Genomic DNA, 15,982 nt, shown 5'->3' on the forward strand with positions numbered 1-15,982 from the left:
CTCAGTTCTGTACAAATACTGCACATGTAAGAAGTACTTGAAACATGTGAAAAATGTAAATGTGTTAGTCTTTGTTTCAAGAACTAAATGAATGGTTTGGAAAATTGGTCCAAATGAATCAGTTATAGTGTGTTACACTGTTATTTTCCTGTTCATTACCGTAAAGATCCTTCGAAACAATCTGTATTGTGTTAATCGCTATAGAAATAAGTCTGATTTGACTTTGTAGATTTTGAAAAGAAGTAATAAATGGTTCATTTGTGAAAATTCAGTTATTATTTTGTCTTGTATAAACAAACATCTGTTATGTCAAACAGATTATTCAGGGCAGGAATAAATAAACCAACAGGACATTTTTGTATTTATCAGTTGTTTTTAGCAACCTTTAAAATGTATAATCTTTCAAAGAAATCAATTTTTTTGATAAGCTCCACTTTTCTAGTTGATTGCTTTGAATTAGGGGCCAAGCACCAAGGTGTATAGACACCTACTGTATCCATTTGTTTTCTTCATTTTCCACTCTTGAGTCTATGGCCGCCCATAGAACCACTTGAGTGAAAGTTATGAAATTTGGCACACAGATAGAGGACAGTCTCAACATTAACACTTGCAATTTTGGAGTTTCTAATGCAAACTTTCTAGCGCCACCAACAGCTCAAAATTTGACTTATGTTAATGCCAATAACTTGAACTGTAAGGGCCAAAAATATATACTTTTTATTCCTTGGCTCATGCTGAATGTATACTATGGGTATATAAATTTCAGCGAGTCAAGATTTTTCACAATTTTCAATTAAATGAAAAACATACTTTTTCAAATTCAAAAGTTATGGAGTTCAAGTTGATTAGTCAAAATGTTCTCAAATAACACATGAACAAATTCAACGAAGAGCATGCCTAAATGTACATGAGGCTATATCTCCAGAACACTTTAGCGTATTCAAACCAAACTTGGTGTGTGTAATAATAGTCATGACCTGAGGCTACTTGTACAGTTTTGGCACAGCACCACCTAGTGATCAGCAGATATGAAAAATTGCTATTTTTGCTGATAACTTCTGAACCATTTCATCAATAAGATGGCCAATTAGATTTTGTGCAGCATACTGAGTCGAATGATTTTCAGTTTTATCATGTCAGCCATTCTTAATTGTCATAAAATGTCATATTTCACAAACGCATTGGCATATCATTATAAAACTTGGCATGTGTCTTCAGGACTATGCCCTCAAGAAACTTGAGGCAGCCCCACATTGTGGTACAAAATTATAATAAAATATATAAAAAAATGAACTTTTGATTAGTTTTGCCTGTTTTTATGAGACTTGATAGATTCCTTGGATTATGCCAAGAACATTGATATTAATTATGCCATAATCAACCGAACTTCCTGTCTTCCATTCCGCTACACATTTCTATTTTTGTTGAAAAAACTCCTCCTAGAATGTTGGTCAAATTTTACCAAATTAGACTAAGATCATCATCAGACCATGCCAGGAAAAAGTTACAGATTAATGTAAAATGATTTTTTTTATTTTATTTACCACATACATTGTTTTCATGTTTAGCACAAAAAGTGCCCAAACCTCATGGGTTTGTATTCTGTTGTATACTGCTGTTCTGCCATGTGATGGGTCAGTATGTGTGTTTCTATACATTAAACACAATGTTCAACATTTCATCTGTGGAGTTTCTTTGGTAAAATACAGTACACAGAAAAGCCTATGGGTGGAACAAGGTTGAGGTACAAACATTTTATATTTTAAATATCACATCAAATTTCTGTAGCTTGCACTTGTTCCATCCATTTGCTGTTCTACAAAGTGTCACTGGTATTAGTAGATGGTTAACAAACTATGAACAACTGATCTGTAAAGTGTGAGTTAATATATTAGTTAGGTGTTAGTTATTAGCTTATGTATGTTATTGGGACGTTATTCTAAAGTTGCAACTATTCCTCATTTACTAACAGTTAATAAATGAAGAATAGTTGCAACTTTAGAATAAGATCCCAATAACAAACTATTAACTGATACTTAACAAGTCTTTAGTAAGTAATTTACTAACAGCTTGTTCATGATCTATTACTAATTTATTAGGTATAGTTATAAATCATTAAAATACAGTTAACAAGTCATTTATAACTTGTTAACTAACAGCTTGTAAGTTATCTATTGGCTATCTATAAGGCACAGTTATAAATAATTAACAAACTATTAACTGTTATTTAACAAGTCATTTATAACCCATTAACCAACAGTTTATTAATGATCTATTAACTAGTTATAACAGATAGTTATAAATAATTAACAAACAATTAACTGTTATTTAACAAGTCATTTATAACCCATTAACAAACAGTTTATTAATGATCTATTAACTAGTTATAACGGATAGTTATTATAAAGTGTTACCGAGAAGTCTATAATATACTTTGATTAAAAATTCTGAATAGTAGTGTAAAAAAACACCCTTTTACCTCGTCAAAATCAGCTCTGCAAAACATCAACTCTGAGATTGAAGAGATCGAATGAATATTATTGTATGGCCCTTTAAACGCAAATGCATTTAGCAGTGAAACTTGCCAACAAGCACATTATTAAGAAAGGCCATTTGCAAAGATGCATAAAAACTCCTTCCACTCACTTCTGCTGTGGATGAAGCTGCATCACGAACGATTTGCACGAACATAGAGGCATATGTAGATTGGGATCGGTGCGTTCATTTTAAAAGCGAAAGTACTGTTAAACCTCTGCGTCTTCGGTGGCTCAGATGTCGGGAGTAAATGACTGCTTTGTTCATTATTACATCCAACAACAGAACACCTCAATCGCTCAATCTGAGACATTCTTGTCTTCCTCTGCACCTGAGTCACACAATGGCGATCGGAGTCGGACTGTTTCAGCTCGGTGAGGGCGGGGCTAAGGTAAGGTGCTCATGTCACCATCAAATCTGAGGAAGCATATTGACCTCAAGTGCTGCATGTTCATAGCGAGAAAATGTCAAGGGAGGCAAGTGGTAAAATAATAATTATTATTGATTGGTAATTTGAATCAGTATATTACAACGAAAACAATACATTAAAATGAAAAGAAGCAGGTTTCAACGTTCTTAGACATTTCTTAAATCAGTGAATAATTTATTTCGGGAGGATAAATTATGCGTATACCCACTTCTCCAAGCACCACCACTGCCTGGAATCACCGCGCGGCTGCCGCTTTCTCAGTGATGTTTTACAAGTAATTGTATTTTTCCTGGCAAACCAATTCATACACGCATTCTCTAGATTTTCCCCCTTTATATCTCTGTAAAAGATTGTTGATGGATCATCCAATGGAAATTCCATTAGTCTACATGATCTTAATAATGTTTTTAACACTATACCGACATGAGTTTAGTGAAATGTTCAATTGGTTGTTAATAATCTGCCCGGTAATAGGTTAAAGGCGTTATTATTATTTATATAGATAAATATTTTATCTCTAGCAGCGCCTGCTTGCGAAAAACAGTGGGAGTTGAGGATTTTCAGCCTGATCCTCAGTCCTCAGCGCAGCCAGCATACTTTTCTGCCATTCACAACTTGAATATATGTTTTAATAAATGAGTTTTGAGGTAGTTATGTCTACCTCATGTTGGAGATTTATTGCGTTTGTGATTCGGAGATGGATAAAACATTTGTATCCATCCCACAGTCATGTAGGCTAATCATACACTACAGGACTGAGGATAATACACTAGCAGACTTTGAAATTGTTCCGATCACAACAAACTCATGCAGAAACTTGTGCCTTGTTGCTAGGAGAAGCATAGCAAATGAAAACAATATGCATTCTAAAATCGGCTGAAAATATCAAACATGTTTGATATCCTCCGACTGGATGGAATTAAAGTCTGAAGCTAAAAAATCAGTTTGTTACCATTATGCACTACAAGATTTTCTATGGAATCTGTCAACTTAAATCTGTAGACTCGCTCTGACTATCCTCAACTTCTCCAGACTGTAAATCTGGGCAAAAATCACGTAGTGTATTTCAGGCTTTAGACAAAAAAAAAAAAAAAAAAAAAAGTCATCCGTGCGGCGATTCCAGCATGTCATTACCTCGACAAAACAATCTTGTTACCACGACATATTATCATGCTCCCATGAGTTAATATGATGATGGCTACGACAAAACAAGGCTGCGTTTACACTAGTGCGTTTTCATTTTAATGACTTTTGCTACAGTTATGCGTTTTTGAGACTTTTGAAACCCTGTAGACCCCGTTTTAGTTTGAAAACTCCGGTGTTGCGTTTCAATGTGAACGGACCATTACAAAAGGACCATCTTTTAAAAACGATGGCGTGGCTGCCAATATTCTCTTTGCATATCCTTGACTACCATGTAAACAATAACATCATGCTCGTTGTTGTACCAATAGATTTATATAAGTAGATTCCCTATTCAATTGCTCCAAGCACGTCCTCCATCAAAGCAATAGGGAATCTAACTACATATCTATGGTTGTACCTGCATGAATGGTTACAATGTTAAAACGACGTTTTAAAACGAAAGCGCACTAGTGTAACCAGGGCCTAGTGAACCGAACATTTGCCCTCTTGGTCATAGTAAATGCTTCGTTCGACTTTTCGGAGATCATTTACTCTTCCCTGTGGATAACCTCTGACCTACTTTCTGTACGATCTGAATTTCTGCATTTTAATTTTGAATATTGATGTTACGACTCCCTAATTTTGGCATCTAGGGTTTTGGGAGGTAACATTTAAATAGATAAAAAAGAACAATCAAGCTCAGTACTTTTCTCTGCTTTGGAAGTGTGGATGTGTGTAACTAATAAAGAACAGACAGAGACAATCGGATTCAGACTTTACGTTTAGTGAGATTCTCTGTTATACACTTACATAGCTCTCAATAAGAATAATATCAATCAATCATATAAACAATAAACCCAAGATACCTTCAAGAAATCCAACGATAATCTATTTACAAATTATATACAAGTGAAAGACAACAAAAGTGAGGGACAAGAGCGGTACTAAAAGAAAGAAAATAATAAAACATAAATCCTCTAACTAGCCCCAAATCAAGACTAAACTAAACAAAAGAAATGAAAGAAAATAACATCTTCAGCGTAAAACGCCACTGACTACTCTGACTCACAAACATAAATACAAAGATGGGCATCCGCTCAATAACTAGTGTGTCTAGACAACTTTACCCTGCGTGTAGTAAGATGTAAGTCACGTGACATGCTGAGCTGGTCCCATCACAATGTGTCGAGGTAGGACTGAGAGTCGAGTCACAGCGCAAACGCGTCCAAATGGATAATCAAAACAAGAGTAAAGTTTAACAAGAGCAAACTCAAACACACGTTAATTCAAGTTCAACAGAAATAACAACCAAAACGAGAGCAAGACAAGCAAACGTGGGAGAGCAAACAAATGAAAAGCAATCGCTCCTCCCGATCTCACGTCACATCCGCATCTTTATACGCGCCCACTGACGTCTGATTGGTCCTTCAGGTGTTACTCAGGATTGATGATTGACAGCAGCACGATCCAACCACAGGCCCTGTGAGATAATAGAGAGAGAGAAAAAGAAAAAAACCCTCTCCCCGAACAATAAGAGACATAACATCCCCCATCCTTAAAAACAAACATATACCCATGTTTGATAAAACCAATCACAACAATAGACGCTAATCCTTAGATTTGTGTCAAAGCGTCTGCCACTACATTATCCCTACCCTTCTTGTACCGGATCTCGATATTGTAATCCTGAAAAACAAGAAACCACCTCATCAATCTCTGATTCTGATTACGCATACGGGTAATAAAGGTTAACGGGTTGTGATCGGTGTAAACAATTACAGGACAAGTAGAAGAGCCAACATAAACCTCAAAGTGTTGGACTGCTAACAGCAAAGCCAAGGCTTCCTTCTCTATTGTTGAATAATTCCGTTGACTTCCACTGAACCTTTTAGAAAAGTAACAAATGGGGTGATCAATTCCATCCTTATCCTCCTGTAGGAGTACTGCCCCAGCTCCCACATCACTCGCGTCCACCTCCAACTTAAACGCCACAGAAAAATCTGGAGCAGCCAGGACGGGCTCACTACACAACAACACTTTAATATTGTCAAATGCCATTTAGCATGCAGAAGTCCAAACAAACGGCTCTGAAGGACTAAGTAAAGTGGTTAGTGGTGTAGCAACGGATGAAAAATTTCGGCAAAAACACAGATAATAACCGGCCATACCCAAAAATCTACGCAGCTCGCGTCGAGTTTTAGGCACCGGAAACTCATTTATAGCTGCAATTTTTGCCATTACTGGACGTACCTGACCATACCCCACCTCTTTGCCTAGATAGGTCACTGTAGCCTTACCAATTTCACATTTAGCCAAATTCACTGTTAATGAAGCCTCCTGTAAACGCTTAAAAACAGTTTCTAAAAGTGTTATGTGCTCGGACCAACTCTGTGAGTAAATCACTAAGTCATCAAGGTAAGCATTACAATTTGGAATGTCAGCAAGGACTAGATTAACCAACCTCTGAAAAGTGGCTGCGGCATTTCGCAGACCAAACGCCATGACTTTATATTGCAGAAAACAGTCAGGTGTCACGAAAGCTGAAATTTCAGAGGCTCTGGGAGTTAACGGAACTTGCCAATATCCTTTGAGTAAATCTAATTTACTCACGAATCTGGCAGAACCCACGCTGTCCACACAATCCTCCATTCTTGGCATTGGGAAACAGTCAGGAACCGTTACAGCATTAACCCGTCTGTAATCAGTACAAAAGCGTGCCGTACCATCTGACTTCTGTACTAAAAGACATGGAGAACTCCATGAGCTAACACTAGGACTGGCCAAACCCTTCTCCAACAGATACTGAACTTCCTTCTTCATTACAGCTCTTTTAACAGAGTTAACTCTATAAGGGTGTTGTTTGATTGGATGAGCACCACCTACATCGATGCCATGTTGTAAAACATTTGTAAGTGTAGGCACATCCCCCAAAATAGAAGAAAACTTACTAAGAAGTTTAACCACTTCCTCCTCCTGATCAGCATTAAGATGTGCTAAGAAACTTGACAAATTAGCTAAAGTTTCAGAATTAGTCAATCGTGCAGACGACAATGGAGCATCAGACTCCATTAATCCATCAGAATCATCTTGCTGCTCTGCAACTGAACCGGAGTCACACACAACCCCTATTGGATGAACGGAATCATCTACCTTTTCGTGAGACTTCACATCATCTCTGGTAAAATACGCTTTCAACATGTTGACATGACATACCCGTTTTTGACGTTTCCTGTCTGGCGTACTCAACACGTAATCTGTCTCTCCCCGCTTCTCCAAGATCTTATAGGGACCCGAGAAACGTGCTGTTAACGCTGCTCCAGGAACAGGAAGAAGAACCAGCACCTGGTCGCCCACTGCAAAAGATCTACTTACAGCAGATTTGTCATACCACCTTTTCATCTTCCCCTGAGCTTTAGTCAATGATTCACGAGCCAGCATGCAAGCCTTCTGAAGTCTGTCATGAAACTTACTCACATAGTCTAATACATTTGTTTTTTGGGATTCTGCAATACCTAACATCCTATCTTTCAAGACTTTCAGTGGTCCTTTCACAGCATGGCCAAACACCAGCTCTAATGGACTGAACTTAAGAGACTCCTGTACTGCATCACGAATTGCACATAAAAGCAAGGGGACACCTTCATCCCACTCTGATCCTGTCTCAAGACAGTACTTCCTAAGCATTGCTTTTAGTGTTTGATGGAACCTTTCCAGAGATCCCTGACTCTCTGGATGAAAGGCACTGGATATGCGGTGAGTAATATTAAGTGATTTAAAAACCTGAGCACACAATGTGGAAAGGAAATTAGTTCCCTGATCCGTCTGAACGATTCTCGGTAAACCAAAAGTGGTAAAGAATTTTATTAAAGTTTTAACCACTGATCGAGCTGTGATATTACGAAGAGGAATCGCTTCTGGGTATCTGGTGGCCGTACACATAATGGTCAATAAAAACTGATTACCGGACTTGGTCTTAGGTAAAGGACCAACACAGTCTACGATCACATGCTCAAAAGGGTCGCTATGACAGGGATTGGAATTAAAGGTGCTGGTGGAATCACCTGATTCGGTTTCCCAGAATACTGGCAAACATGACAAGTCTTACAAAACTGCACCACATCACGCTTCAAACCATACCAAAAGAAATGTTGTAGAATACGGTTGTACGTTTTTGTCACTCCTAAGTGCCCTGACAACAAATGATCATGCGCCAAGGATAATACCTGCCGGCGAAAAATTGAGGGAACCACAACCTGATACACTACGTTCCACTCATCCTCAGTTGCATTACTTTTATGCCACTTCCGCATTAATAAACCATCTTCGACAACAAATGAGACATTACTGAGTTCTGATCTCTCAGCCAGTTTAAAACACTTCACAAGTGAAACATCATTCTTCTGAGCTTCAATCAATTTGTCACGAGTTATGTTCAAGGCCAATGGACCACTCACTACAACCTCACTCACCTGGTCACCAATATGACTCTTGACTTCAGGCCCTTCCTCAGCTTCCTGATCTACACATAAGAAAGAGTCAGATAAAGACACCTCATTAGTTTTCTTTGATTGTGCACGTGTAATCACGCAAGCGGTAAATGCATTTGGATATCTCTGAGACAATTCATCTGTGTCATACTCTGTCGACAATGTATCGGTCACTTCAAGTGAAGGTACCACCTTTCCTCCGGCCAGGTCATTACCTAAAATAAAGGATACGCCTTTCACTGGTAAGACTGGACGTACTCCTACCTCCACGAAACCAGACACCAAGTCTGTTTGCAGGTGAATGCGGTGAACAGGTACCCTCATGATCTCCATACTGAAGCTCTGGACCAGTCTACTAGACCCAACTGATGTCTGATCTGAAAAAGGCAAAACATCTGAACACACAAATGATTGGGCTGCGCCAGTGTCCCTTAACACCTGCACTTCTACCTGATCTTCTTCCTTCCCTGATAGTGACACATAACCTTTGAAAAGGAATGGTAAATATACACTGTCTACTTTATCTCTTGTCTGTTCAACATGCACACTTTGACTCACAGTATTCACAAATCCAACCTCTTTCACTTGAGACTGCTGTTTTCGCTTTAAAGAAAAACACTCTGCAATAACGTGTCCTTTCTTATGACAGTAAAAACAGTCTCGCATTTCTTTAGGCTTCTCAACACTCACTCTAGACTGCTGAATCTTCATTGGTGATTTTACATAACTCTTCTCCACAATTACTGGCTGAAAAACATTTCTATGTGTAAGCACAAATTCGTCTGCTAATACTGCTGCCTGAGATACGGTCGCTACTTTTTGTTCATTTAAATACAGAACCATTCTTTCTGGAAGACACTGTTTAAAGTCTTCGAGTAGCACGAGTTCTCTCAGTGAAGCAAAATCCTCTACTTTACTAGAACCGCACCATCTATCAAACAAAATTCCCTTATCTCGGGCGAATTCAACATAGGTTTGAACGGCGTTTTTTTTACGAGAACGGAATTGCTGCCTATAAGCCTCTGGGACTAGTTCATACGCTTTAAGTACCGCTAACTTAACCACATCGTACTTAAGGCTGTCTTCTAAAGACAAGGTTGAATAAACCTCCAAAGCTTTCCCAGTTAGTTTACACTGCAATAACAATGACCATACCTCTTTTGGCCAATTCAAAGAGGTTGCGATCTTTTCAAAAGCGTTAAAATAACTGTCCACTTCCGATTCGCGAAAATTAGGCACTAAAGCAATGTGCTTACCCACCTCAAAAGTGGTTGAATTCGAATTAGCCGAATTATTACTTACCGGACAAAAGTTTTGCTGAACAGAGGAACCCACTGCAACCTTCGCCGCCTCGATGTCCAACTGTTTAAGCTTAACTTCCTTTTCGGCCTCAATTTCGAGCTTGCGGATCTGTAGTTGCAGATCTAACTCTGCCTGGTGGGCCTGTGTTCTCTCCTGAGCCTCTGCACGGAGCCGTGCGATTCGCACTTTCAATTGCGTCTCCCCTCTCGACTTGGGAGTGCCAAGGGAAAAAGGTTCGAAAGGTGAAAGAGTTGCCCCAACTTTGGCCTCCGCCTCGGTTGCGACTAACTCACCTTCCCTTTCGCCGGTTTCCACAACATTCTGCTCACCATCCATAGGCGCCACCCCTCTGTCTACATCCGACCAGCTTAAAACACCGAATTCGTTTAGGCGATCAATCAATTCCGCCTTAATTTTCTTTTTTAATGTCTGTTTTGGAATCGCAATTTGGAAGTGGTCAGCTATCATCAACAACTCATCCTTCCTACATTTATCTATCACCTCCAATGAGGGACTATCAACAAAACTCTGTAAGTTAAACGCCATCAAACCGTATTACAATGCGCCACACAACTAAATTTGCTCAACCCAAAGTTTGCATAAAGCTGCTTTAAAAAGTAACACACACCACACTCCTCAGCAAAAGAGACAGCATTCGCCTTTTAGGACGAGCCCCCAATTATGTTACGACTCCCTAATTTTGGCATCTAGGGTTTTGGGAGGTAACATTTAAATAGATAAAAAAGAACAATCAAGCTCAGTACTTTTCTCTGCTTTGGAAGTGTGGATGTGTGTAACTAATAAAGAACAGACAGAGACAATCGGATTCAGACTTTACGTTTAGTGAGATTCTCTGTTATACACTTACATAGCTCTCAATAAGAATAATATCAATCAATCATATAAACAATAAACCCAAGATACCTTCAAGAAATCCAACGATAATCTATTTACAAATTATATACAAGTGAAAGACAACAAAAGTGAGGGACAAGAGCGGTGCTAAAAGAAAGAAAATAATAAAACATAAATCCTCTAACTAGCCCCAAATCAAGACTAAACTAAACAAAAGAAATGAAAGAAAATAACATCTTCAGCGTAAAACGCCACTGACTACTCTGACTCACAAACATAAATACAAAGATGGGCATCCGCTCAATAACTAGTGTGTCTAGACAACTTTACCCTGCGTGTAGTAAGATGTAAGTCACGTGACATGCTGAGCTGGTCCCATCACCATGTGTCGAGGTAGGACTGAGAGTCGAGTCACAGCGCAAACGCGTCCAAATGGATAATCAAAACAAGAGTAAAGTTTAACAAGAGCAAACTCAAACACACGTTAATTCAAGTTCAACAGAAATAACAACCAAAACGAGAGCAAGACAAGCAAACGTGGGAGAGCAAACAAATGAAAAGCAATCGCTCCTCCCGATCTCACGTCACATCCGCATCTTTATACGCGCCCACTGACGTCTGATTGGTCCTTCAGGTGTTACTCAGGATTGATGATTGACAGCAGCACGATCCAACCACAGGCCCTGTGAGATAATAGAGAGAGAGAAAAAGAAAAAAACCCTCTCCCCGAACAATAAGAGACATAACAATTGAATTTGATGTTCCGAATTTCTTGAAAACGTAAATTTGTATTATTAAAAAACTGGATATTTGCAGTCTAAGAATTCAGAACTAAAAATCCCCTGTTGTAAAATCCATGTCAATTAAAAAAATAAAAAAAAACTGCCATAAAAATCAATTGTGTTAAATTTTGAATGTTTAATATTCAAGTAAAAAAAAAAAAACTAATTCAGAACTATGCTAAATGCCATATAATATTCAGTTTTCTTAAATGACACTTGTCAATAATTCAAATTCAAAATGAAATTGAAACTGAAAATCTAAAAATGGAGAAAGTTTAGTGTGAGGGTAGTTTTAGGGCAAGGGGAAAGAAAATACAGTTTTTACAGTAGAAAATACTGTACATTACATAAAACATAAACCCATAAAACATGGAAATCAGTGTGTGTGTGTGATCTGCTTTACAGACTCACAGACACTTTTGTTTTGCACACGTCACTCAAACACAGAACCAGGAAACAGGAATCACATGATTTCAGGAAAAGAGAAACTGAAGTGTAGTTGAGCGGTTGTGTGTTTCTGTCTCTGTATTCGTGTAGTAAAATGGCAGAAGCAAGAGTTTCTCAGGATGAGTTCTTGTGTCCAGTGTGTCTGGATCTCCTGAAGGATCCAGTAACCACTTCCTGTGGACACAGTTACTGTAAGAGCTGTATTACAGACTGCTGGGATCAGGAGGATCAGATGAGAGTCTACAGCTGCCCTCAGTGCAGACAGACCTTCAGTCCAAGACCTGCTTTAGCTAGAAACACCATGCTGGCTGAAGTGGTGGAGAAACTGAAGAAGACCAAACTTCCTGCTGACTGTGACGCTGGAGCTGGAGATGTGGAGTGTGACGTCTGTACTGGAAGAAAATACAAAGCTGTCAAGTCCTGTCTGGTGTGTCTGAACTCTTACTGTCAGAATCACCTTGAACAACATGAGAGTTTGTTTAAAGGAAAGAAGCACAATTTGACTGATGCCACTGGACGACTGCAGGAGATGATCTGCCAGAAACATGAGAAGATCCTTGAGGTTTTCTGTCGCACTGATCAGAAATGTATATGTGTGCTGTGTATGGATGAACATAAAAACCACGACACTGTATCAGCTGCATCACAGAGGACAGAGAAACAGGTATTTAAAACTAGAGATCAAGTTATACTCAGTGAAGTGATCCAATAGTCTGTTTATTTTCTGTGTAGAGCCGCAGATTAATTACACATAATGGTTCACAGCTTGATGAATCAGAAACACTGTCAGTGTGAAATTCTACGTCTGTGTCAGTTTCATGATGATCATAGTTTTCATAATGATCAACTGATCCTCACTATGGAGTTTGAGCAAACATCCATTAGTTATCAGCTCCACTTTTACTGGATTCATCTGTTCAGATGATGATTTAGTGGCAGTAGTTTTCTGTGACATTCACCATCATCCGTTTGTCCTGCAGAAGCAGCTGAAGGAGACACAGAAGACGTTCCAGCAGAGAATCCAGCAGAGAGAGAAAGATGTTCAGCAGCTGAGAGAGGCTGTGGAGTCTCATAAGGTGAGTCTGGAGAAGAAGAGAAGTTTGTCTCAGTCTCAGTTCAGACTCTCTTGTCTCTTTCAGTCCCACTGAAGCCTGAATCACTGTGTGTCCTAACAGCGCTCTGCACAGACAGCAGTGGAGGACAGTGAGAGGATCTTTACTGAGCTCATCCGCTCCATTGAGAGAAGCCGCTCTGAGCTGATACGGCTGATCAGAGATCAGGAAAAGCGAGCAGTGAGTCGAGCTGAAGGACGACTGGAGCGACTGGAGCAGGAGATCAATGATCTGAGGAGGAGAGACGCTGAGCTGGAGCAGCTTTCACACACACAGGATCACATCCAGTTCCTGCAGGTAACAGAGATCTAGAAGAACAGGATTATTATAAATAATGGTCAATCTAATCGTAGCTTTCAGCTGCTTTTCCTGAGCAAATCTACTCAACCCTACAATGAGACTCCATTGATGTGCTTGAGCTGGAAGATATATTTAGCTGTCAAACTCCACTAGCGCCACCAACAGTTCAAAGTATTTAACCTTTTATACCTCATTTTTCTTTCTGATTTATTACATCATGGTGAATTCAGTAAACCTGATTCGTAACGTTCATCAAAATTGGTTCAGGTGATCCTCAAACCTAATTAAATACATTTTTATTTGTTTGTAACACATTGATGAATTTGACCACGAAGACCCTAAACATGAAGTCAGGCTGTATATTAGCAATGCTTCAGTGTATTCAAACCAAACCAAACCTGAGTGTGTCTTAAGGGTCCTTAACTTCTCTAAAGTTATAAATAATGGTCAATCTAATCGTATGCTTTGAGCTGCTTTTCCTGAGCAAATCTTCTCAACTCTACAATGAGACTCCATTGATGTGCTTGAGCTGTTAGATGGACCTTTATGTTCTTAGCAGATGTTTTATCATCCAAACTATTTCCTAGAAAGTTCACATAGAGTGTAAGTGTCAAATACTAGAATCTGTAGCTCTAATGTGATATAATGAATATGAGAAGAATGAATCTGATGCTGTGAAAGTGCTGGATTGAGGTGAGTTACTAAAGATCAGTCAAATCTGATGTTGGTGCAGGTTATTGGGTGAAGTGTGGAGCTGATGAGTTTTGATTTCTGTTTTCTGTAGAGTTTCCAGTCTCTCTCAGCACCTCCTGAATCTACAGACGGAAATGATGATCCCTTAATTTCTCTCGTCTCTTTTGATGCTCTGAGAGAATCTGTCCATCAGCTGAGAGACAAACTGGAGGATTTCTGCAAAGAGGAGCTCAAGAAGATCTCAGACAGAGGTAAAGTCCTGGAGATTCATCTGCTCTCAGAAACGAGTCCATCATCATCTTATATCATGGAGAACATCATATTAGAAATGTCTTAGGAATGGATGCAGGATCATGAGAATCACACTGTTCATGTCTGTTGATTTCCACAGTCACATTCACCAACATTGTTCCCAGGACCAGGAACGACTTCCTACAATGTAAGTCAGTAAGAAAACAAGCAGAAAAACTCACTGAGTGTGTTCATGTTCTTCCTGTAGAAGGTGAAAGAAGAGTTTATAATTGATGATGTAAATGATGATTTGCACAGGATATCTGGTCATCTGTACTGAGACACTGATGATACACTGAACATGAAGAGTTCAGCTACATGAAAAGATCAAACAGATTCATAATTCCTGATTCTGATGTGTTTTATCTCCATCAGATTCCCATCAGCTCACTCTGGATCTGAACACAGTGAATAAAAGCCTCTGTCTGTCTGATAACAACAGAGTGATTACTTACACCAAAACAGTTCAGTCGTATCCTGATCATCCAGACAGATTTGATTATTATCTTCAGGTGTTGTGTAGAGAGAGTGTGTGTGGACGCTGTTACTGGGAGATTGAGTGGAGTGGAGATAATTATGGTGTGTATATATCAGTGTCATATAAGAGCATCAGCAGGAAGGGGCAGGGTAATGAGTGTTCTTTTGGATCTAATGATCAGTCCTGGAGTTTGTACTGCAATCGATCCAGTTACTCATTCAAACACAATAACAAATGGACTGCTCTCCCTGTGAAGTCCATCAGCAGTAGAATAGGAGTGTTTGTGGATCACAGTGCAGGAACTCTGTCCTTCTACAGCGTCTCTGACACAATGAGCCTCATCCACACAGTCCACACCACATTCACTCAGCCGCTCTATCCTGGGTTTTGGGTTTATAATGGATCATTGAAACTTTGTTGATGAATCAGAATAGACTGACGAGAGATTCTACCCATAATGCTTTGAGCTGCATGATGAATCAGTAACAGTGAGATGTTATAGAGTCTCTTGTTTTCTCTTCATCACATTAATACTGCAGCTGACCTTCTGTCAGTAAAATAACATCAGAATAAATGTGTAATAAATCATCATATAGACAGTAAGATCAGTGTGAGTGAGTCCTGCTGAGTGACCATGTGTTTCTGTGCTTTTCTCAACCGCTGTTTGTTTTGATTAAAATCAATCGTTTCGTTTTTACTGTTATTCTTGATTGCTAACAATTGATGAGACAGTTCAAATTTTCATTTACAACTATAAACATAATCTAAGACTTCCAGGTCAAAATCAAAATATTTTAGTCAAAAACATTTTCCCTTTCAACAGAATTAAACTTTGTGTTTGTCAGGTTTCTGTGTCATCTGAGGCCACAAACTGCTGCACTGCATAGATAACACTAATGAGATCCATTTAAAACAATGCTACAAAACTTACATTTTGCAAGTCAATGTCTATTACAATATAGAGCATAAATAAAGGGATACAGATACAGTGAAATCCAGCAATAAGCTTTTAGAAAAGTTTACCTTCATTACACTACTGTGAAAAAATCTTCAGTAGATGAACAGCACTAGAAAAGTTCAAATTACACAGAATTGAATTTGAACACACACTACTCTATACTGTCAATTACTGTACAGCAATAAAT

At 38.8% G+C, this 15,982-nt stretch overlaps 1 protein-coding gene across 1 annotated transcript; it reads left to right on the forward strand.

Annotated features, from left to right (window-relative positions):
* Window positions 1-12,057: 12,057 nt before the first annotated feature.
* On the forward strand, window positions 12,058-15,440 carry LOC141288471 (E3 ubiquitin/ISG15 ligase TRIM25-like). The gene is made up of 6 exons (XM_073820625.1): window positions 12,058-12,627; window positions 12,944-13,039; window positions 13,139-13,372; window positions 14,160-14,319; window positions 14,460-14,507; window positions 14,735-15,440. The coding sequence occupies exons 1-6, from the start codon at window positions 12,058-12,060 to the stop codon at window positions 15,256-15,258; spliced, it is 1,632 nt and encodes a 543-aa protein (XP_073676726.1). The 3' UTR covers window positions 15,259-15,440.
* The last annotated feature ends 542 nt before the right edge of the window (window positions 15,441-15,982 follow it).

Source organism: Garra rufa, chromosome 16 (genome assembly GCF_049309525.1).
Source record: "Garra rufa chromosome 16, GarRuf1.0, whole genome shotgun sequence".
In the NCBI taxonomy this organism is placed as follows: domain Eukaryota; kingdom Metazoa; phylum Chordata; class Actinopteri; order Cypriniformes; family Cyprinidae; genus Garra; species Garra rufa.